Source organism: Natrix helvetica (genome assembly GCF_964273705.1).
Source record: "Natrix helvetica genome assembly, chromosome: 1".
Taxonomy (NCBI): Eukaryota; Metazoa; Chordata; class Lepidosauria; order Squamata; family Natricidae; genus Natrix; species Natrix helvetica.
In genome coordinates this window covers 299,058,028-299,080,718 of record NC_138548.1, presented here as the reverse complement: position 1 = coordinate 299,080,718, position 22,691 = coordinate 299,058,028, and the positions used below count along the sequence as shown (strand labels likewise).

General features: G+C 40.5%; 1 protein-coding gene across 1 annotated transcript in view; it reads right to left on the bottom strand.

Annotated features, from left to right (window-relative positions):
• Positions 1 to 1,543: 1,543 nt before the first annotated feature.
• Positions 1,544 to 22,691, bottom strand: part of GRM2 (glutamate metabotropic receptor 2) — a gene marked incomplete at its 5' end in the record, with an annotated part of 47,924 nt that continues 26,776 nt past the window's right edge. Inside the window, 4 exons of the mRNA XM_081938254.1 lie at positions 1,544 to 1,678; positions 4,663 to 4,837; positions 12,689 to 13,755; positions 15,454 to 16,291. Coding sequence (XP_081794380.1) covers positions 1,605 to 1,678; positions 4,663 to 4,837; positions 12,689 to 13,755; positions 15,454 to 16,291 — 2,154 coding nt within the window. The 3' untranslated portion in view covers positions 1,544 to 1,604. The remainder of the gene's footprint in view (positions 1,679 to 4,662; positions 4,838 to 12,688; positions 13,756 to 15,453; positions 16,292 to 22,691) is intronic.

Sequence of the window (22,691 nt, the reverse complement as noted above, 5' to 3'; positions counted from 1 at the left end):
ACATAGCATTGTCCCTTGATGCATCTGACAGATTTGAAAAGGCAACTTTACGAGCAGGGATATAGTGATGAAAGCATAGAAGACAGATGGAGGCTGGGCAGGGTTTTCCATAGAGGAAAATGTGCTATTAACTAATTTAGCTCACTGGCAACACGGGCAGCTTAAAAGAGGAAATAATTGTGCTATAATAGAGCTGTTGCCAAGAGCAAGCTACATGTAGACAAGGGTTCAAGAGTCTTCCGAAAGAGAAGTTTGACTCCCCCCGCCCCCAGATCTGTTCCTGGCCCAAAACAAGTACTAAAGTTCCTTTCTCACTTGTTGAGTCTTCCTTTGGATATCAGAAGGTCTGTGCATCCCTTTAGAAACCAACAAAAATGATTGCCATCCTGGTTCTAAGAGCAAAGAACTTTAGCTGATAGCTGTGGAATAGCAACGGCCCAGAAGGCAGCCAACAGTTTTTTGCGAAACTTTAGCATCAAAGGCAAGCAGAAGAAATATTTTCCATGATAGAAGAATGTTCTCATTTTTTTTCCATCTGGGTGTAGTGACATTTTGTCCATTGTTTTTCTCTCACTAAGTAGCTTGGATAAACTCTTTCTTGCTTAAGATCCTATATTTCCCCATAACTGAATTCTTGTGGATTATTAGGACACAAAGAAACTATTGGGCTTATATTGGCACTATATCTCTCAATATTTAACTACTGTATAATTCAAGTAAGAAGATCAAGGTCTTCTTCCTCTTCATACAACGGAGGAAGGTCTGGAGATTAGAATCCCCTCTGAATAAACGTCTATAGTCCTGAATCATCATGAACGTTTTCATAGAGTTGGTTCATACAACTAGTCCTTTGCTTATTCCGCTATTATTGCCAACAGTATTACCAACCATCAAAGAAGATTTCAGTGTGCATCTTTTGCATTGTTATTAAAATAACACAATTTCAGTGCTTTTCTTCCTGATTTTGACCAGGTCTGTGTATTAAATTCCATTTGTGCAATTACCTTCCTTCTTAGATTATGTCATAAGTTTGTTTATCAAAGAAAGATCTCACTGAGTGCTAAGTTTGTAAAACAAACAGAAGAATATAACAATTTGGTTCAATGCAATTAAGACGCCTGAATCTCCAGGTTTCTAAATATAAGATTCTCTTTCACCTCTTGCACTGTACCAAATTTTCCTTGGTTTCTTAATAATTTGAAGTCTAACAGAAAGAAATATGAAAATTAATACAAACAGAAAATGTTAGTTTAGATCACTATATTGTGGCCCAAATTGTACATTTTAACCAGTCCTTTATATGTCCTACAATATGGAGCCACTGGATTACTTTAAAAAAAAAAAAACCCTGTCTCAAACTGTGCTGAAATATTCCTGCCTCTCTGCATGGTCTTTGTCTTTGAGGATAAAGCTTTGATCTCATTTCTTGTGCCCCTATTCCTTTGCCTTGAAAAAGTTTGTCCAACAGATGAACTTGGAAACTAGTTGCTGCTGTTATCTTTTAAGGAAAGAAAAGGCCCAGTGAGAAACAAAAAAGAAAGGCATTTGTTTGTAGGAGATGAGCACAACGGCTACAAATACTCATGGTCACCGAGCACAAGTGTTCACAAGGATGAGGTTGTAGAATCCACCACTTCGCGGCCATTGCAGACTGTTGGGACATATTGAGAAGTTGACCCTGGGAGACACAAATTGGGAAAAGATTTCAAAGGATGGTAATTAAGAATCTCATGCTTAACAATGTGTCAAACATTCACCAACCAACCAATTATCAGTCCCCTACCCCACTGATCAAGGAATTCACGGTAGGCAAACTGTTCAAATGAAAAGCATTACATCCAGGAAAATGGCCAAAGCATGCATAATAGAAAATGAACAGACAAAAGAGTGTATCTTTGGAGAAATCTGTCAAACAAAGCACATAAAATGTGAAATAGTCATGGAAAAGGAGTAGAAATTGGTTGAAGCAAACTTTAAAATGGGCAGGGGGATGAAAACAGTCTTTTCATTAATCACTATTTTCAAAAGAGCTAGAAATTTTACCCAGTACATTTTCTTACATATTGACCTGTACATCTAGTTTGATTTCTAAAATGACAACTGGCATGTTCTGTTATCTTTGCCCTTGAGAAACTCTTTAGAAGCCTGATAATTATCTGATGTGCCTGCAGGGTCTAATCTAACGCACCAATTCTTCTGTCCAACATTCTGATTGGATGATGGTGCTTTCTCATCCAGATGAAGAAGGGCAAAGGAAAAGAGTGAGAGTAGCAGTGCCAAAATAGTGAGATGCTGTTGGAGAACACAGGAGAGCATCTTGAAAACTTCAAACACTATATTCACTAATAATGGTAGGAATTTAAAATGCAAACTCTAGACATTGGAAACAGATTATACATTATTATTGAAGAGAGAGAGAAAAAGTGATTCATGGATGTCGCAATATCGGCCAATAGTTCAATCGACAAAAAACACATAGAAAAAAATAACAAAATATGAGATTTGCAAATTGCAGTTTAAAAGGTTTGGAAGAAAAGGTCAGGTTTAATACCAATAGGAATCAGATGTCTTGAAGCCTTAACAAAGAGATTCTACAAATATTTGGAAATTTACTGGACTTGACACTAATATCTTTGGGGGGGGGGGAAACCTACTGGCAACTTTATGAGTTGACAACCTACACCTGAAACCTGACACCTACCTTGCTTTGAACTTCCTTCATACCACAGAAATGTCTCCAAGGTCCTAGGCTTTTGGTTAGAACCCAAATACCTAGTCTAAAGACTGTGATACAAATGGGGTGAATAGACAATGTAACAAGAAGAACAATATGTTGGCCAAGCATTGTTAAGAAAGTGTGCTAACAAAGAGATTTAGTTTCTCACAATGCAGGCTACTGTTACTCTCTTCTTAGATTCTCATTCTATCTCTGAAAAGATAGAATGAGAATTAAACTGTTTTGCCATGACATATTTACTGGGAAAACAAGTTACTGTAGATAACACAATAACTAAATAAATGCCCTGCATCGCTGAATTCAAATGGCTTCCAAAGATGGTTCTGCATTTTATTCCAGGAGCAGACAAGACAAATTCTGTGACAAAATAACCAGTTTTCATCTTCGTGTCATTTCTTCTTTTGCTGGTTATTTTCACAGAGCAATTGTTCTGTGAAATCTTATGACATGATTTCACATTCAGATAAGAGCCAAGAATACTCTTCTCTGGACTCAAAAGAGGACAAGATGATGACACAAAATTAACACCATTAGTTGATGGTTTTTAGCTTACTTGTTTGGTTTTGATTAAGAAAAAACAATGCCATAGATCCTCCTTCTTCATCCTTCATGTACCTTCCTTCGTATACCCTCCATATGCCTGGTTCTTTTCAGACTTTTTCTATGGTGGTTATGCTTTATTTGAATCATATAGTGTATTAATCGTTATATGATATTCAAATACAAAGAGAGTTCTCAGTAAACTAGTTTGTGGGAAAATGGAATCACTTTATCAGATAAGACATTTCACAAACTTCCTTAGCAACATGGGTTCTTTCTCCAAGCTTGTGGGTTGCTTTCCGAACATTTTGTTACCAGGCTAGGTAGCATCTTCAGCAGAATTCAGGGGATTTCAGTGTCAATGTTCTTCTGTTTATAAGGGCTTCATGTGTGTGTGTGTGTGTGTGTGTGTGTGTCAAGGAAGGGTCTTGTGATAGGTCAGGTGTGAGTCATCAGTGAGAGTCTTGTGATAGGGAGGTTACATTAGATCAGGGTCATTGCGAAGTGAGCTGCTGGTGGAGGGGGAGTTGGGTGGGTTGATTGGGGGTCGGTGCTGTCTCTGGTTGGCTGTGCAGTTGATTTGGATTCTGAGGAGTTTGTAGGCTGGGGTGTTTGTTGATGGAAGTGCCAGGCTTTGATGAACTCACGAGCATGGCTGGTGGTAGTGTTTTTATGTTGCTCCAATTGAACTGGTGCTGTTTGGTGTCGGTGTGGGAAGAGGCTGATTGGCTGATACATTGGCTGATACTGTTGTTATATTGACTATTGAAACTGGCATAAACTTCAGATGCACAAATGATCATTTTGTCTCCATCACAGTTAATAGAGGGAGACTGGAAACTTCCAAATTATGCCCAAATCTAAAACCATGATTAATTTAACTACAGTTAGTGAAAACAGGCCAGCTTTTTGAACTATTTCCAGGTTTCCACCCAGCACACTTAAGCCTCAATTCATCAGAGATTAAGACCAGCTGGGTTGGTCAAAACTGAAAGCAAGAAAAGAAAACCCTTCTTCTGAGGAGAAGGAGAAGTACTGCAACTTGTCTTCATCCTACCAGATTTATAGTTTTGCATTATGCATAAATTTAGCCATGGGTGACAAAACCAACAACTAGCAGCAGTCATTTTTTCAATTTCCCAGAAACATTTGTTGCTTTTCAGAGTGGTGCCCTTTGCTCTAAGCTAACATCTACATGAACTCCCAGATGTTTAAGACACAGTAGATTAAAAACAATTCAGCCATGCGACAGTTAGAATAAGTTGCTACTGGAGACAAACTTATCCACTGAGTACACCGAGTAAGGAAAATCTTTGCTGTCAGTCACACTGCAGATAAATATAAGGTGGGGATCATTGCTTATAACGACACTCTCACACACTCACCCTGCGAGTGGCTGGAGCCTGCAGCTGTCACACTGAATCGGTTGGTGGAAACACGATGACTGGCTACGTTTTTCTGGGGCTGGAACAGAATGATATGCAGTTTGGGAGTAAAGAGGCAGCCAAGAACTACTGTGCCACTTAGGCTAACTGAGATGCACATCGTCGTGGTCTGAACCTGTAAAGGGGGGGGGGAAAAGAAGCAAACCAGTCCAGCAACCTGAAGCATAGAGCAAGGACATAAAAACACTTTACACGATGGACACTTTAACTATCCAGATGTAATAATCCACTGGTCCACTTTGTGAAGAAATTTTCATGTAAAGCCAAATCCCAACAACAACTATAATCTTTGGGCAGCCTGAAGGACATTTATAGCCCACCAACTTGCTGTCTCCCTACCATGATCACTGAACAAGGTGTGAAGTTTCTTGTATCTCAAAATGCTTTTAGGTCCACTTGAAATCAGAGCAAACTAACTGTGTCATAGTTATGCGGGGGTGGGGGGCTTAAGATATTTGCAGGAAGTTATGGGACTGGATGAATAGCCACATTAGTATAGCCCGGTGCTTGCAGAAAAGGAAAGGAGGTTCTAACACTTTAATGTCTTTTTTCTTTTCTTAAAGAAGAGCAAACTTGTGGCAGACATGGCTAAGAGGCCTTATAGAGGAATCAGCTAAGAAAGGGATTCTGGAGCTCCTGAGCAAATGGCTGAAGGGGTTCCTGGAGGCAGTGAAGGTGCACCTTTGCTGGTAGGGAATGAGTCCTTGTGGGCAAGATGCTGGAAATGCCCAGATTTGCAGGAGAAAAGTTTGCAAGACTTTCCATCAGACCAAGAGCTGAAATATGGGATTCTGGGAAAATGATTCAAGGCTCACCCTTACCCCCTCCCCCAATATCTCCCAAATACCCCTGAGTATTGATCTAGGCAGAGTTAATTTCCTCCTAGTGGAAGGGGAAAAGGGGAAGAAGAAATACAATGTCCTGTGCCTCCCACATTGACCTTCACAAGCTGGCCATTGATGAATGTGATGGATAGTCCATAATACAATCTCCCTATTACTATTTCTGCTATTAGATTGCTGTGTAACGTTCCCCAAAGCTACATATGGATTTTGGGATCCAGTGTCTTCTCAAACGGCAATTGATAAAGATACATGGAAACACTGGTGTGTTAAGAAGCTTAACACCAGTATAAAAATTATGAAATATAACAACCCTATCCCCAAATTTCAGGAAAAAATAGAACACCCAGTGCTGTCCATGTGCCCAATATAGCTGTGTCTATTCTGAATTATTTTCCTGCAAAAATCTTGTCTAGTCAGACATTAAGATAGGCCCACAGCTGTCCAAATACATCTTTGAGCTCGACCAATATGATGTCCCAGTTCAATAATCCAATTGTAATCCAATTTAAGGTTGGGAGAAATAAACTATTGGTAGGTTGCGCTTAAATGTCAAAGTGAATGCATAAAACTACATGAAAAGAAGTGGGTGGTTAAAGTGTAAAAAAGACTAGCAGAGATTTATACAATGTGGTGAAAGAGACTCATTTCAGAAATTAAGCAATCCTTTTTTGCACACAGTCAATGCATTTGCCATTTTGTCAGAAGTCAATTCCCACAACATATAAATGGATTTTAATGCCACAGAGTGTGAAATATGAAATAAAAAATATTATGAGAAAGGCTCATGACACCCGTGGTTATCTTCAGGAATATACAAATAAATTATTTTTAACTTCTTCAGTCAATAAGGAATTAATCTCCTTACGGATTATGAGGTAAAAAGGAAAGCTAGTTTTAGCAATATGAAATGAATGTATTGAGAAAAAAACTCAACCACAATTACTTTTATATTTATACATCTTCTATGTTAACATCTATACTTCATTTAAAGTTTGTAACTATAGTAGGTATCTTCTACTTTAACCCAATAGTGAGTTAGTTCCGCATGAGAAAATATTGTAGGTACCCTGAAAATGTGGAGACAGCTTTTTATCTAGATAGACTAGATCAGAGGTGGTATTCAGCCAGTTCTCACAGGTTCTGGTGAACCAGTAGTAGAAATTTTGAGTAGTTCGGAGAACCAGCAAACACCACCTGTGGCTGGCTCCACCCACATCTATTCGCTGCCTCCCAAGTCCCAGCTGATCGGCTGGGTCTTTTTCTGTTGCCCTGCACAGGAGAACGGAGCTGGAAAGCAGGTTAGTGGGGTGGGGAGGGAATGTGGATTTTACAGTATCCTTCCCCCAGGAGTGTGGGGATTTTGCAGTATCCTTCCCCTACCATGCCCACCAAGCCAAGCCCACCAAGCCACGCCACAGCCACAGAATCGGCAGTAAACATTTTTTCACCACTGGACTAGGTAGAATAGTCAAGAAACGAAAGTCTTGTATGAAAAATAAAGTTTATCCTGGAGTAATTTTGCCTTTCAGAGATTAATTCATCATCTTGATATTTTGCATCCTTTAACTTATTCTAGGAATTTTTCCCTGTTTGTTCCATAGAAGTCTAAACTCATTCAAAAAGCCATAAACCTAAGAATTTGTCTCCCAGTGCCAGCTATTGTTTAATTTCCCCTGAAAGCATCCAAAACTTTGCTCCTCATCTATGCTCCTAGTTTGCTTTTGCTGCTGGCTTCATATTCTGTGCTAAACAGTATGATTTATGTATTTTTTTTTTGGTCTAAACTCTTGTTTCTAAACTGCAACCATTTGAATGACAACTAGATGGCAACAAAGGATTTGGCAGCCCTCTTATGGAAGTCCTATTTTTGCTTCAGTGCTCTGAGTCTGGTTTATAATTCATTGTAGTGCATTACAACCAGCAACTGTGACTTAGTTAGCAATTTATGATTAAACTAAGTCAGGTTTTTAGAATGATATGTGAATCCAATCCTATTACAAATGTTAAATGGGGTTCCTCTTCAAGGATTTTTTCCCTATATTTGTTTAGGAGCTTACCTCTACATTTCATGTGTCCCCCCCCCCCCCTCAGATTTTAGGCAACTTACATTCCAAGCAATTAAAAGCCATCAAAAGGTATTAATACAGATCAATGCAGTTTCCTTGGCAACATTTTTCCAAGTGATTTGCCAGGATCTTCTTCCAAGATGTTTTTAAATTCCCAGATTAGAGCTGAGGGAACGGCTGGTTCAAAGACCCCCAGCTACTCTTCCATGCTTAAAGAAAGTCTAGAACCCAGGCCACCCTGCTCCTAGTCCAGTGCCTTTAATCATGACATCAAAGTGGCCTCAACAGTATCATTCAGTTCCTCCTTATTTCTTTCAGAGCAGCCTTCTGGAAGCCCCCATTCTAATATGGGGTAACGGCCAAAGCTAAATCAGATTGAGGAGCTTGCTACCAAGGCTTGTTTCCAAACCCTTCTTCTCCTGGCTTGTGAGGGAATCTTCTCAGCTAGCCCTCTTGGCAGGATGAAGTGGATGAGCTGCTTCATTTGAAGGCCAACCTAAAAATGTATGCTCACATCCATATACACAGATGTATTAATTTTATCTCCCAACAGGTTCTGCTTCTGAGCTACTTCAGTATGCTACGTGGAGTAACCGAGCACCAACATCTCCAGCTGCGTAATGACAATCATTATGTTTCTTCAATAAATCCTTACCGCCACAACAATTCTTTCACATTGCATTTTGTGGGATTGGGTAGCTTTGCCATAACTGCAAATGCTTTTAGTATTATAATAGCAACTTCATAACCCTGACTCTACACTAGCAACCCAGACCTTCAGCTGCTGATACTGATTTGCAGAGCGGGATTAAGAACTCTGAAGGTGCTAATCGGATTTCTCCTTCAGTCAGATGAGAGCCCAATGTGAAGATCTCCCATTTCATGTGGAAAAAATATCTATCTCTGATTATTGTAGAGCAGAGGTGTCAAACTCAAAAGTCGGGAGTGGGATTCAGCCCACGGGATGCTTATATTTTGCCTGGGTGGCCACCCTACGAACAGCAAAGGACTGGCCTGCAGTGCCTCTGCCAGCGAAAATGGAGCTTGGCAGTGGCTGTGTGTGCCCCCCCCCCCCCCAAGCTCCATTTTCACTGGCAGAGGAAGGGAGGAGGCTGTCGTGCCTGAAAACAGAGCTCAGGAGCCTGTTTTCACTGGCAGAGCAATTGGGCTACCACAGACGACCCTGACACGAGTGATATCAAGCTGGCCATACCCAACCTGACCACACCCTCCAGCCCCCTCCAGATCAAACATAACTCTGATACGTCCCTCAATGACATCGAGTTTGACACTGTTTTAGAGGAAGCTTCGCTGCTTGAGATTCCTAAATAGTAGACTCTTTTAAAAAAAGTTAAGGAAAAATAATATAGACAGCACAAGAACAGCATCTTCCAATCTTGGTTCCAGCAGTGAAAAGTTTTCCAGGTTTCCTCATGAATCTGAAAAAAAGAAATTCTACTGCTTTAAGAGTCACTTCAATAGCTTGGCTCCTTAAAGCACCAGCTGCAGTTTTTCAACTATGGTATCTTTATTAGATTGGAGCTACACAAATTGGACTGGCAATAAAGAAAGATCTCTTTGCCTTTTTAATAAGGGTCTCACAGGCCCTTGCGGAAATAACACATACTTAGTCTTTCGTAAATTAGAATTTGCTAATACACTCATCTTCTGCAAAATTCCTCCCAGAGTAAACCCTCCCACAAACCCAGAGGATTGTTAACCAACAACTTGAAGTGGCAAGAACACGATCCAAGAATCTGCAACTCTAATTAGGCAGTGGAATTCAAATGTATTAGGGGACCATCTACAAGCAGAGAGAATACCCACCCCTTCTCAAGCATTATGTGGAATTAAATTACCCATTCTTAAGGAAGCTTAAGATAGTGCTTAATTTGAATGAGCACATGTTCATTTAATGTACTTAATACCCAAAGGCAAACAAGCTAACAAGAGCTATGTCGATTGCCCAGTTAAAACAAGAGTAACGCAACCAGAAAACTCATTATATGGCCATTCCTTCTGAAGCCTCTCGCATTTGTCCTTTAAAAGATTTCCAGTATGCAACAGGAAGAAGCACTGAGCGAGCTTTTCAATAACAATACAGCTCCATGTCCCACAAGAAGATTGTGATCTTTAGGTCCTGCAAAAACATCTCCCACAAGGTGAGACATAAGATCCTTGCATTAACGGCAGCTCTGTTTTCAGTTCCCGAACTCTCAGGTACTAAAAAGGATCACCTGAAAAAGCCCTAGCATTTCTTTTTTTGAGGGGCAAAAGGGGTTGCTGTTTCTCTAAAGTTGACTATCAGGTTCAAAGAGACCGGGTAATTGAAGGTGAGGTCTAGAAATGCTTATTTTGAAAATTGCCTTAAGGTTCAAAAAGTAATTATTTCTCAGTTTCTAATTACTCAATTATGGCTAATTTGAACACGATGAGAGTCTCCTATTTCTGACCAAAAACTGTGAGCTTTTTTCTATGCAATTATATCATTATGAAAACAGTGTGGGCCCATGGCTCCCAAATTACTTGAACTACCATAATTTTGTTATGAGAATAATGCCTTTAAAATGACCTCTTTTATTATATTTCGTCCTCCTAGAACACCAGGGGCTTTTCTCAGTAACCAGCTTTTCCAACTCTCAATTCTCCTGAATCTAATTTCAATGTACCCAAAGTTGATTCTAGCTGTTTTGTTTACTTTCACTTCTGCTCAGACACCAAGATGCCGTGAGGACAAGCATATTTTCCTTCCCAGAGGGCCACCAGCCCATTTAGCATTCACCCTTCAGGCCAATGACTGAGCAAGAAGATTGTCAGCAAAACCATTCTTGTTTGTCAGTCAATCAGTTGAGTGCTTTGTCCCATCTTTCTTGTCAACCCCTCAATGTATTCCTTTACGCAAGAGAGAGGCAGAGACTAAATTGCTAGCATTAGCCCATGTTTCTGTGCTTGCTAACAGGAGAAAACCTAAGTTGCTTTCCAAACTCCTCCCGATGATGGGCTACCAATTCTGCTTTTTCATCTAATGATTCCGGGATGTTGCCATGACTGGATGCCTGAAATGGGAGGGGGTGGAATTAAGTCAAGCCTCCACTCCAGGAGGCATTCCAATTGCCCTGTCAATCAGAAGACTGTGATACATTGCTATTTCTTGCTTAGGAAAAGCAATCATTTCTTTGGCCAATGGGTGTAACATGTGCACCCAGGGATGTGGGAAATTCATTTTGTCCCACTGCTAGCACTGTACATTCATCTGGGACCTCTAAACTCTGAGTGCAGCAAAATTCTGTGTATTAAAAAAAGCCCCTTGTGTCTCGCTATATTTGGTGAAGCATGTTCTTAGGTTTGCGCTCCCCAAAGTGCAACATGCTGATGAATAAATAGCTCTATTGTTGTGGTTCTCTATTGTTGCTCTTGTTCTTGTTGCGCTATCCAGGATGCAATTACACAAGCACCATTGGCACTTTTTGAATAGTTTTTGTGATCTTAGCAATAAAGAGCTACAGGTTCTTCCATCCCCACCTGAGCTTTTATTATCTAAGGATATTCCAGAAACTGAATCACACTTAAGTATATCAAGTGTGGAGAAACCCTGGAGAATTTTATGTAGGGAAAAAGTGTTTCAAAAATGGAAATAAAAAAAGCATGATTTTTTAAAAATCTGATATGGTGAAGAACAGCTTAAAACCATTACAGTGACAACTAAATTGAGGGTATAGTGTGACACTCTTTATCAAGTTATGTTCCAGAAATTCCTAGAAGTAGACTGATAAGGGAAAGCATGACTGCTAGGATATTTTTGTCCTGTGCAAACCTGTAATACGAATATGCAACTGAAGACCTTGGTTGTTTGCCCACTCAAGACCTGGAATGCTGCAGTATTGTCTTTCTGCAATTAGTTAACAACAGAATTAACACAGAATATACTTGTCACATTTTAGCTACTGTAGCGCTAATTATGCAGCAAACCTCTTTCCCATGTCCAAGATCTTCTTGGAATGTTCGCTCACAAATAAGCCTCACAGATAAAGTTGCTAGCACCTTCAACTTAAGTTTGACTATTTACTCTTTTTGTTGTCTTTATTTTCTTGTTGATGCATGCTGTGGGATGAATGAATGAATGAATGAATGAATGAAAGAATGAAAGAATGAAAGAAAGAAAGAAAGAAAGAATGAATGAATGAACGAACGAACAGGTCTGTTGGTTGTTCCTTGAACAGATTAACTAAAATTTGCTAGTATCAGGGGAGAGGGATAAAAGTTCACAATGTCAAATAAAAAAAGATTACTTATGGAACAATTCATAATTTCTGATTGATTATGTTTAGTATTGTATCCCACCTTTCATTCAGGAGTTCCAAGTGGCATACATAGCACTTCCTCCTCCTAGGTTTCCCCACAGCAATCATCTAATGAGGGTGGAGCTTTGATTGAAAGAGAATAATTGGCTCACAGTCACCAGTGATCTCCTATAGCTAAGGGTGGACTAAAACTTTGATTTTCCCCTCTCCTAGTCCAAACTTCATCAGTGGGAATTGTATCCCAGGACCAGGGGTGGGATTGAAATTTTTTAGCAACCCGTTCTCTGCCTGGTGGGCGTGGCCTACTTGGCCTCCTGCACCACAGCAGGAGGGAGCGTCTTCACCCTCTCCAGACTTCACAGGCTTTCCTCGAGCCTCCGGGAGAGCAAAAATGGCCTCCACTAGGCTCTGGAGGCCCTCCAGACTTCCGGAACTTCTGGGAGGCCTATGTTTTGCTCTTCCAGAGCCTCCGGGCAGGCCCTGCACTTACCTGGCATTCAAAATGGTCCCTGTGGAGACTCCTGGGAGGGTCGGAGCAGGGTAGGCGGGGCCAGCCAGTCCTTGGAACTACCGGTTCAGCAAACCAGATGTAAAATTAACATCCAGTTCGCTTGAACCGGTCCGAACCAGCTGAATCGTACCCCTACTCAGGACATCTGGACTGGAGGGAACCTGTTTGGGAAAGATTCTCTGAAGCTGCCTGATGTATGCTAAAGATACTTTTTTGTCTTATTCTCAGCAAGAGATAACTTACGCGGTAATCGCTGGAGGTAACATAGAAGATGGGCAGGAAGGCTAGCCAAATGATGCATGTGGTATACATGGTGAATCCAATGAACTTGGCCTCGTTGAAGTTTTCTGGACATTTCCTGGTCTTGAAGGCATAGACTGTACACAACACGATCAAGAGGACATTGTAGGTGAGTGAAATTAGCATGCTGGAGTCTCGGTTGTTGCATTTGAGGGTGACAATATACCTTTTGTCAGACTCAGTCTCTTTTCGTGTGCCTGGAATCTCCACCATGAGCCAGATAATGACAATAACGAGCTGGCATGAAATAAGAGCCAGGCAGATGACCACTTGGGAGGTGGGGCTTATGAACCGTGGACGCTGGACGCCTTCTTTGACTCCACTGAAAATCCGTGCAATACGGTTTGTCTTGGTCAAGAGGGCAGAGTAGCAGACCGCAAAGGAGGTGCCCAACCCTAGGCGCCGCAGAGTACAGACCACAGTGGAAGGCTTGGCAATGAAGATAAATGTCATGCTGTAGCACATCAACACTCCAGTCAGCAGGATGTAGCATAGTTCTCGGCCTGATGCTTTCACAATGGGAGTGTCATTATTCCTAACAAAAAACGCCAAAACAAACAGAGTGGACATGAAACCAAGGCAAGAAATTGTGACTGGCCCAATAGCCCAGATATCCTTCCAGTGAATATACTCTTGGGGTAGTTCATAGCATCCATTTAAAGTCATATTGGGCCAATAACCAAGGCCACAATCTCTGCAAGTAAATTCATCCAGCAGAAATTCATATGGCTGGCATGGGATACATATCCAACAGCACATGTCTCCTGGTTGCATGCTCTTCATTTCATTCTTCTTGCAGGGGTCACTGCACTGGGAGACAGGAATGGAGGTCTTCACCCATGGAATGAGGCTGGTGTTCAGAAGGAGTCCTTCGGCCCAGTAGCCTACCTTCTGATAGCGATATCTCCCATTGGTTCTCTGGTAGTTGAAAATATTGTACCGACCAATTCCATCTCCACATTGGTCAAATCGAACCATACTTTTGGTGTCTAGTGGTGGTCGAAATGGAGCTGTGAAATGGAATTGGAAAATTGGATTCAAATGAGGAAAAAAAATAACATGATTACAAAATTGAGCTGTCCACATGGAAACTTTTTCCCCAAATCGGTTCTGTTATACTATTGTCATTTTGCTATTTAAAAAGAAAAGTTCTATTCCTCTTCATTTTTGTATGGATATAAACTACTTCATCACAGAGAGATGCTTATCGCCCCCAATGTACATAATTTACTTGCATATTCTCAACAAAGTTGATAGCAATATAATCTTTGCAGAAATCTTAAAAAACTGAATTAGACATGGAGCTGAAGTCCAAAATATCTGAAGGGCATGAGGATTGGGAAGACTATCTTTGGAATTGCTGCAGAACTATGCAAAGCATTTGGAAGTGGCATTTTTAAAAGTGTGTTAGTACAAACAACGCCTCCTTACTTGAAACAGTCAAGCAGCTACATCCTCTGGAAGTCTTGCTGCTCCATATGCAGTTTTTGGTAGTTTTATATATAGACAACATTTCTGTTGGATTGTCAATGAAGCAGTTTTGTATGTCCCCCTCACACATGGAAGAAACAACCTTTAAAACAGCCACCGGAGCTAGAGGACATGGCTGCTGAAATGAGTGCTTTTCCAATATGGCAGCTTTAAGATGTGTGGACTTCAACTTTCAGAATTCCCCAGCCAGCATTCTGGGAGTTGAAGTCCACCCATCTTAAAGTTGCCACATTTGGAAAACTTTGGTTTACATGTTTTGAAAAGGTACACTTCCATCACATTGAGGTTTTTGTGAAGCATCCCTTCTGAAAGCTTTGCACAGCCAGGCTGTGTGCTATATTAGTATAACTTGTTCTAACCTGAAAACTCAGCGGCTCGTATTGCTTTATTATTCCAGTGCCATGACACTCAAAGGTGAAGACATAGGAAAGAAAAATCAAATGTATGCAAGTGTGAATTTAGCTGGATATAGATGGGGAGCCTTTTGGCTTGACAACAGCAATAACCATAGCATTTAGAGTTATATACCACTTCACAGTGCTTTTTACAGCCCTCTCTAAGCAGTTTACTGAGTCAGCATATTTCTCTCAACAATCTGTTTTACCCACCTTGGAAGGATGGAAGGCTGAGTCAACCTTTTGCCTGGTGAGATTTGAACTGCCAAATTGCAGGCAGCTGGCAATCAGCAGAAGTAACCTGAAGTACTGCGTTCTAACCACTGTGCCACCAAGGCTCTTACAATACTGCAAATCTCTCTTAGATGGAGTTTAATGTGTGTAACTATCTTGCTTTCATTGTAAGATATAAGTAGAACTTATGGAAAATCAAATTCTAGGCAGCCAAATCTCCTGGCCTGAGAAAACTAGTTTTGTTCCATTTGTACAAGCATGCTAAACTAGCAACTGTCATGCCCAAGAGAACAAGAGTGAGACTTTTTCACTTGTTGGCAACATTCAATCAATGAGGGATATCCCACCCCCCAATAATAATGTTAAGAGCAATCCACACAGGAATATTTCTGGTAACCACAACGCCAGGCACTTTATGCTCACATAGAAAACTGAGATATTTTTGCAATAATCTGCTCTGAGATTGTACTCTTCATCTTAATCTGAGACTCCAGTTCTGTTATCCATGCCCTGATCATTGTCTGTTTGTTCTTCCTGTCCTTTATTCATCCCCACAACAGTCTATATCAAACCATTACTTTGGCTTACCGTCAAAAGTTACGTTGAGCATGAAATCCTTGTAGAACCTCTTACCATTCACCGGCTTCATGGAATCACAGAGCTTGGTGGCATTGGGGCAGAGCGCTTGGTGCATGTTATGAAGGGCATGGGCCATTGCATAGACTGCGTTGACCACAAACATGATCTTGGATTCCTGCTCAAACTGCCCCGACTTCAAGGAGAAGTGACTGCAGTTCTTGCTGTGGAAACTACACTGGAACTTGTGTTCCCAGAATTCCTGGAACCATGGATTTCGGCTGTTGTTGTGGAGGTTGAGATTTTGGAAGTACACAGCAAATTCCTGTATTGGGTAGGATGCCAGTTCAATAGTGATAGCACCATCAGCAATTGACTCACTGCCAGCCACTACACTCTCTAGAGCTCCCCAACCATCACTGGCCACCCAGGTGAAGGACACATTAATCCTTTGAGCAGCTGCTAGCAGCTCCCGAGCATCTTCACTTCGGGTGAATAGCACGACCACTCTTGCACTGGGTTTTTGCATCAGTGCCTTGATCACCCCGTCAAAAGTCTTCTTGTTCATAGAGCGCCCCACTTTCTCAGAAGTGGCAATGCAGATGTTGCGGGCCCGAGCTTGTTGTTCAAAAGCTTCAATGCCTGTTTCTCCATAGTCTCCTTCAGAGGCCACGGTGGAGACGTAGGTCCAGTTGAAGAACCGCAGGATCTCAGACATAGCTTTGGCCTGGTAGAAGTCTGGTGGGACAGTGCGGGCAAAGTAATCATAGCGAGACTTGTCACTCAGTTTGGCACTGGTGGAAGCGTAACTGATCTGAGGGATCTGGAACAGCCGTAGGAGATTGGCCACCTGGAGAGAAAGAGATCAAGGAAGAGAGGGAAGATTCTTAGTGAGTAATTGGGGAAAAAGTGAATGTGCAAACAGGAACAGGACTATTCTGCCCATCAATGTGGAAAACATTACTACTTAAGTGTAACCCACTGGAATAATTCCCTGCCATTTTTTAAAAGTGGTGGAGGGAAAATTAACATTTTTCTCTTTCCTGTTTGGGGATCACATAGACCTGTGCACTCTAGTTTGAATAACTGCTACAAGGTTCAGTTCTGACATTGTAACTAAGTATGATAAAGTTGCTTAGGAATGGCTTACTCTAATTTATCACATAATGTTTCTTATAATTGCTTTGCAACTCCCTGCAGATTATGCATGTGTCATAACTATAACTTCTACTTCATAAGCACTTTGGTAGATATCAGAATTTCATGTCATAGTTCTGATCATCCTTCTGCCTTCAGAAGCAGAGGTGGGTTGCTCCTGGTTCAGCCCGGATCGGGCGAACCAGTATTATCGGCGGCCGGAGGCTCCACCTGGCAAGCGCGCCCGAACTGGTAGTAAAAAATTTGGCAACCCACCACTGTTCAAAAGCAATACCTTCTTGACTGGAGAGAAGCATGTTCACTTATAAAGTTGTATGCTTACACAATAGGAAATAAAAACAAATATGACACTTTTAAAGCGTGGTTTATCCATAGAAAGTCTATACTTTCTCTGAATAACAAGTGAATAAAAATTCACTTGACTTTTTATTATCCAACATATTTAAAGAGATGGAGGAGAGTAGATGAGTTCTTCGGGCAAGAGAGCATTTAAAACAGTGTTTTGGTCAGTATCTGATTTACAGGAAACATTAAATCTATAGGGGATTTTCACAACACAACAGATCCTCTCATTTCCTCTACCTAATCTTCCAGGCAAGCATTGTTTGGCTATTCTACAATTTGTTTCCCCCCCCCCCCCTTGCTGGCCAGGAGTAGAGTAAACTGTGAGTAACCACCAGTGGTGAATGGATTCCCAGAAGCTCTCACAAAAAGTATAGCGCTTCAAGACAATCCGTTTGGCTCCAGAGAAACCAGGAATAGATTTATTGGTTTTGAAAGCTGTTCTGGAGTTACATTTGAGTCCCCCCCCCCCCAAATATCCAAGCTGGAAGTGATCACAGTTTAAAAATTTTACTCATGATCATAAAGACTAGGCTCAGAGGCAGAGATTTTGTTGACAGGGAGCTAACATAGCTAATGACAGAGCTAACTGTCTACTTTAATATAGTGTATTTGCCATGTGTGTGCATGTGTGCATTCTATACATTCTACATGTGCGTATGATATAGATACTGTATGTAGGATGTAAACATACAATGTATGAGTGTGATATATTTTTATATATGCTGGGTGGCATGTGCCTTCCTCAATCTCGTGTCCTCTACAGAAGGCTGGGAGTTTGAGGATTCCGCACAGAATCTGAGCTTTTCCTAGCACTGCACTGCTCTGGACAGAGGGCTCAGATGTCCCCTGGGATTTTTTGGAACCACTCTCCCAATTTAGGAGTCACATCTTTGATTGTTCCTACCACCACTGGGGATCACTTTGTCCTTTACTTTCCACATCCTCTCTAGTTCTTTCTTCAGTTCCTTTCTCCACCTTCTCACACTCTTCCTTCCTGAGGTTGCTGTCCCTTGGCACTGCTACCTCTATTACCACCATTGTCATTTCTCCCCCCCCCTCACCTTCACAGAGTCTTTCCGCCAGGTCAATGCTTGGGGCTCAGAATCCCAGACAGCACCCCAGAGTTCAGGGGAGCTGGTTGAGTTTTTAAAGGGATTTGGGTTAATGTCATGGTTCCAAGTAACACACCCAACGAAATAAGACTCTGTGGCTTGAGTTTCCTCAAAGTTCCATTTTATTAGAGATGTCATATTGACACATCTGGGAAAAGCTGAATCTGAAAGCTTCCAGGTTTTCCCCACCCAAAAGAAAGCCCAAGTCCCTTCCTCTGCACCCACATGTCCATCACATGGTCCAATCAGGCACCATCCAAAACTGAAGATGCCTCCCAGTCACCTCAATGCAGCTGCAGGGCAAGGTGGCCTTGACTCTCTGAGAAAAGAATGTTATTTTGACTATATATCACCCACACGCTATACAATCCCCTCCTCCCATTTTCCCCTCAATAGAAAATGTGGCAAAGCTGAAGGGTCAAATGTAAACCATGGCTTCCAGGTCCGATATACTGACTTCTACAGGTAAATAGGTATCACACAGGATTTGAATTCTGGTCTCTCACATTGAATGGTGACGCTCTAGCAATTGCTTTATTCAGCGGCTTCTTTATGCTAATATATATACTGTATATGCAATTATGGTAATAGAATTATATACTATTAGATGACACTGAACCCTATTCTATATGCACTTTTTAATTCAGATTCATGCAAAGTACAGCAACCGCTGCTGGAAAAATAATGCCTTAAATCAACCTTGTCCAACCTGGTGCTACCCAGATGTGCAGAGATTGTCTAAAAATTGCACTTGGCAGCACATGAGAAAGAATGACAGGTTGAGGAAGGCAGACATAAATGATCTTGTCCATCAAAATAAAGAGCACTTAGTGGGATGATTTAATTAATATTAGTTTCTATCACTTTATGCAGTTAAATGGAATTTTAGATAATTTGATTAAATTTAGATTCTCCCCTCTCCTGGTCCCATAATGATGGACCATCTGAATTTTAATTTTGATCAGATTAAAGGAAGTATTTTGCTGCTGACCTCAACAAGACATGCTGTAGACCTTTTATACTATTGTGTTTAAAAATGAAATGAAATGTTACATCGTGTAGCAGCTGCATGTATTTCTGATACAGATTTCCATCAGCTGTTCAGACTTATCTCTGATTCTTTAATGGCATAGGTAGACATTTATATGCAATTAGGCTAAATTAATTGCACATCAATGTCTACCTACAGTATGTCATTAAAGTTATATTAATAGAAAAACAAACTAGGACCTGTTATATTCAATGAATCACCCACAGATTATTTGTTAGGTGCATGTTACAAGCTCTTATAACTGGGTTGGCAAAATAACAAGTCTATCTTATTCTGATGCTTTGCATTGCGATATCCTTTTTCTTCAGCACTGATTTTCACACAGCCGGTCATATTTCTTACCAAAACTGTATGTACACTTGTAATGCATGTAGATATACATCATTCAGTGGGTTGTTTTCCTATTTCTTTGCACCTATCACTGATATAAACATCCTTCGCTTTTGCAAGAAATTGCCTGAAGATAGCAGTTTGCAACAAAATAGAGGTTTACAGTAAAAAAAAAAAATCTCTTAAAACTACTCAAGGGCAATCTTCCTAGAATGCCAGTTGTAACTAGGGTACAGATGCAATTTAAGGGAAGCAAGGTCACCCCATGGCCAATATAAAATAGTACATCAACTTTCAAAGCCTTGGGAGCTTCCTTCCTTCAAAATTCTCTGGTTTCAAGTCTATATGCAGCATATAGATTTGAAATCAGAGATATTTTTGTTGGGCATCCTACTGGAAAAATATGATAAAAAGACTATATATCTGGTTTTACATATTCTAAGTGCAGCCAGAATTGTATTTCCACAACAATAGAAAAATGATGAGACTTTGTCAGTTGAGAATATAATTAAGAAAATACCAGAATGCACAGAAATGGACAGACTAATACTTATTATTAAGGATAAAGAAGAAACTGAATATTTTTTGACATGGGATGTATTTTTTTTAAATGGTTAGACAATAGAAACAGAAGTTAGAAAGGAGGAGATATAAAAGAGAAAAATAACGTGGAGAGAATTTGACGATGAAGATATTATGTATTATTGCAATTATATTGATATATTGTTATATTATTAATATTATTGTGATGAATATAATAACAGGTATGTGTATAATGACTGTTTAAATAACTGTACCCAGATCACACACTGTTTGATGGAAATGGAAAGTAATATAAACAAAACAAATAAAACATGAAAAATAAATTCTCTGGTTTCTTCCAGCTCAACCTGTCAGCCAGAATGCAATAAAGCTTGTTCGAAACAAGTTGTTCAGCATGAGATCTAAAGCCTTAATGGTTAAGGGATGAAATCGTTTGCTTTCAAGTCATGTTTCTCACCAACATTATTTCTCTGGTGGTCTGAAGGCATTCTCCAAATTGTTATGCTGCAATGTTTCATAGATTAATGGCATGCTCTAATTCTTCCAAAGTCATCCTAATATAAAACCCTGCCTCAGAGGAACACAGTACAATGCTTCTTATCCTTCTGTTATCTCCGATGATGTGGGAAGAAGCAGACTGTGTCTCAGAAAAAAACACGGTTCCATAGAATGGTGAAAAACAGCCAAAAAAGACTGTTAGCAGATACCCAAATTTCTAGCTCAGGAAGAAGTTTTAAAATTAAACTTGAATGGGCTTGCTAAATCAAATCACTGCCATTGCTTTACTGTTGGGGAGCCTTCCAATAACCTTAGCTGAAAGCTTACTAATCTTAACTGCAGAAGGCAAATAGGCATAAGTGCAACTAAGAAGGTAATTGGTGTTTTCATAGAATATGTAAATGGAAAATACTCATCTATTGCCTCTCATATCAGCTGTGGTCGTCCCCTACTGCCTCGATTTCATTCATTCCAGTAGAAGCAGAATATAAATAGAGCTGAGAACAGAAATGATACTGTGGCTAAAAGAGCAGCATTTTGAAAAGTAAGAGGACTTGGTTGCTACCAGAAGTAGGCTTCTTCAAGCATTGTTAGGAAAGACTCCTACTGTATCTAAGATAGCGGCTAATCATCATAAGCTCTGAAGTCAATGTACACCTATTCCTGGCTCCATTTAGGACAGCTTAATAGCTAGCATGATCATTCAGAAGTAAATTCTGGGGAATTTTGAGTGAGTTTCCATAGATATAACTCTGAAGCCGTGATGGCACAGTGGTTAGAATGCAGTACTGCAGGCTACTCTGCGGACTGTCGGCTGCCAGCAGTTTAGCAGTTCAATTCTCACCGGCTCAAGGTTGATTCAGCCTTCAATCCTTCTGAAGTTGATAAAATGAGGATCTGGATTGTTGGGGGCAATACTGTATGTTGACTCTGTAAACTGCTTAGAGAGGGCTGTAAAGCCATGTGAAGCATATATAAGTAAGTGCTATTGCAATAAGACAGCTATTGTGGTATAGTGGTGGAGATGTTGGACTGGCTTCAGGGAGACACAGGATCTAATCTACTTTCAGCCACAAAAACTTCCTGGTCAGCCGTTCTCACTTAGCCCAACCCTTTTCACAAAGGGATAGTTGTGGGAAAGACTTGGAGAAGGAGCAGATGCTCCCTTGAGCTCCTGTACAAAAGGTAGGATATAAATCTAAGAAAGTGTGTGTGTGTGTGTGTGTGTGTGTCTGTCTGTCTGTCGTCCAAAATTCTGGAGCCTTTGGATTATAACATTTTAAAAAAATATTTACCATGCTGTGCTGTATAACTGCTTATGAAAAAGAAATATTCCTGCATTCACTTCTGCATAATTTTTTTAAAATTGAGAACTGACCAAAAAGGCTTGTCTGCTATGCCATGTGCTTTGGCACTTGGCTATGAGTCCAGAAAGCTGCTGTATTCCGTAATAGTAGCTAAACAAATCATTGTTTGGCATGACACTTGGATTGAGTCAAATTCTACTTCCAAAACTGACAATGTTCTTCTATCAAACTTCCATATTATTCACCAATTTTCTGCCAGGCCCTTCAAATGCTCCACCAGTTCCATCAAACTGAGGAACAATTTTAAATCTCTACTCAAAAGTCCCATTGAATCACACATTGAATGTGGGTGTAGAATTGATTCTACTGTGATTGGAATTGATTGCACTGTACTTGAAGTAATTTAACTGGAATTGATGTAAATAAGATTATCCCTGTTGATTGCAACAGATTTACTCACTATACAACTACATTTGGTTCCAATCCATTATGCAGCATTGAAGAAAGCTTAATATGTTGAATTTCCACTTAATTTAGGACCTCCCCAGAAGCGGAGGAAACCAAGAGCAGTAAAATATTTGCTAGTAGCAGTTGCAATGTGCTTAGAGCTGTTGCAGATGGCATCCCTGTGATCTGCAGCTCTAACTCTCCACTTGCTCCAGATGCTCTGCAGTAAGGCTTGCTTTCTTCAAAGAGGAGAAATCCTCACTAATGAGGTTGTTAAAAACACTGACTACAAAAGAGGCAGGCTAGAGAAAAATCTTCATTTCTGCGGAGAGGAGAGTCAGCTCAGGCTTCACAGTTTGGGAGGTGTCAAAAACCTTACTGAATAATTAACATAACAATTAATTTGAAGCAGAAAACTACATTCTCTAACTGCAAGTAAAGACCCAAGGCTACAAACAC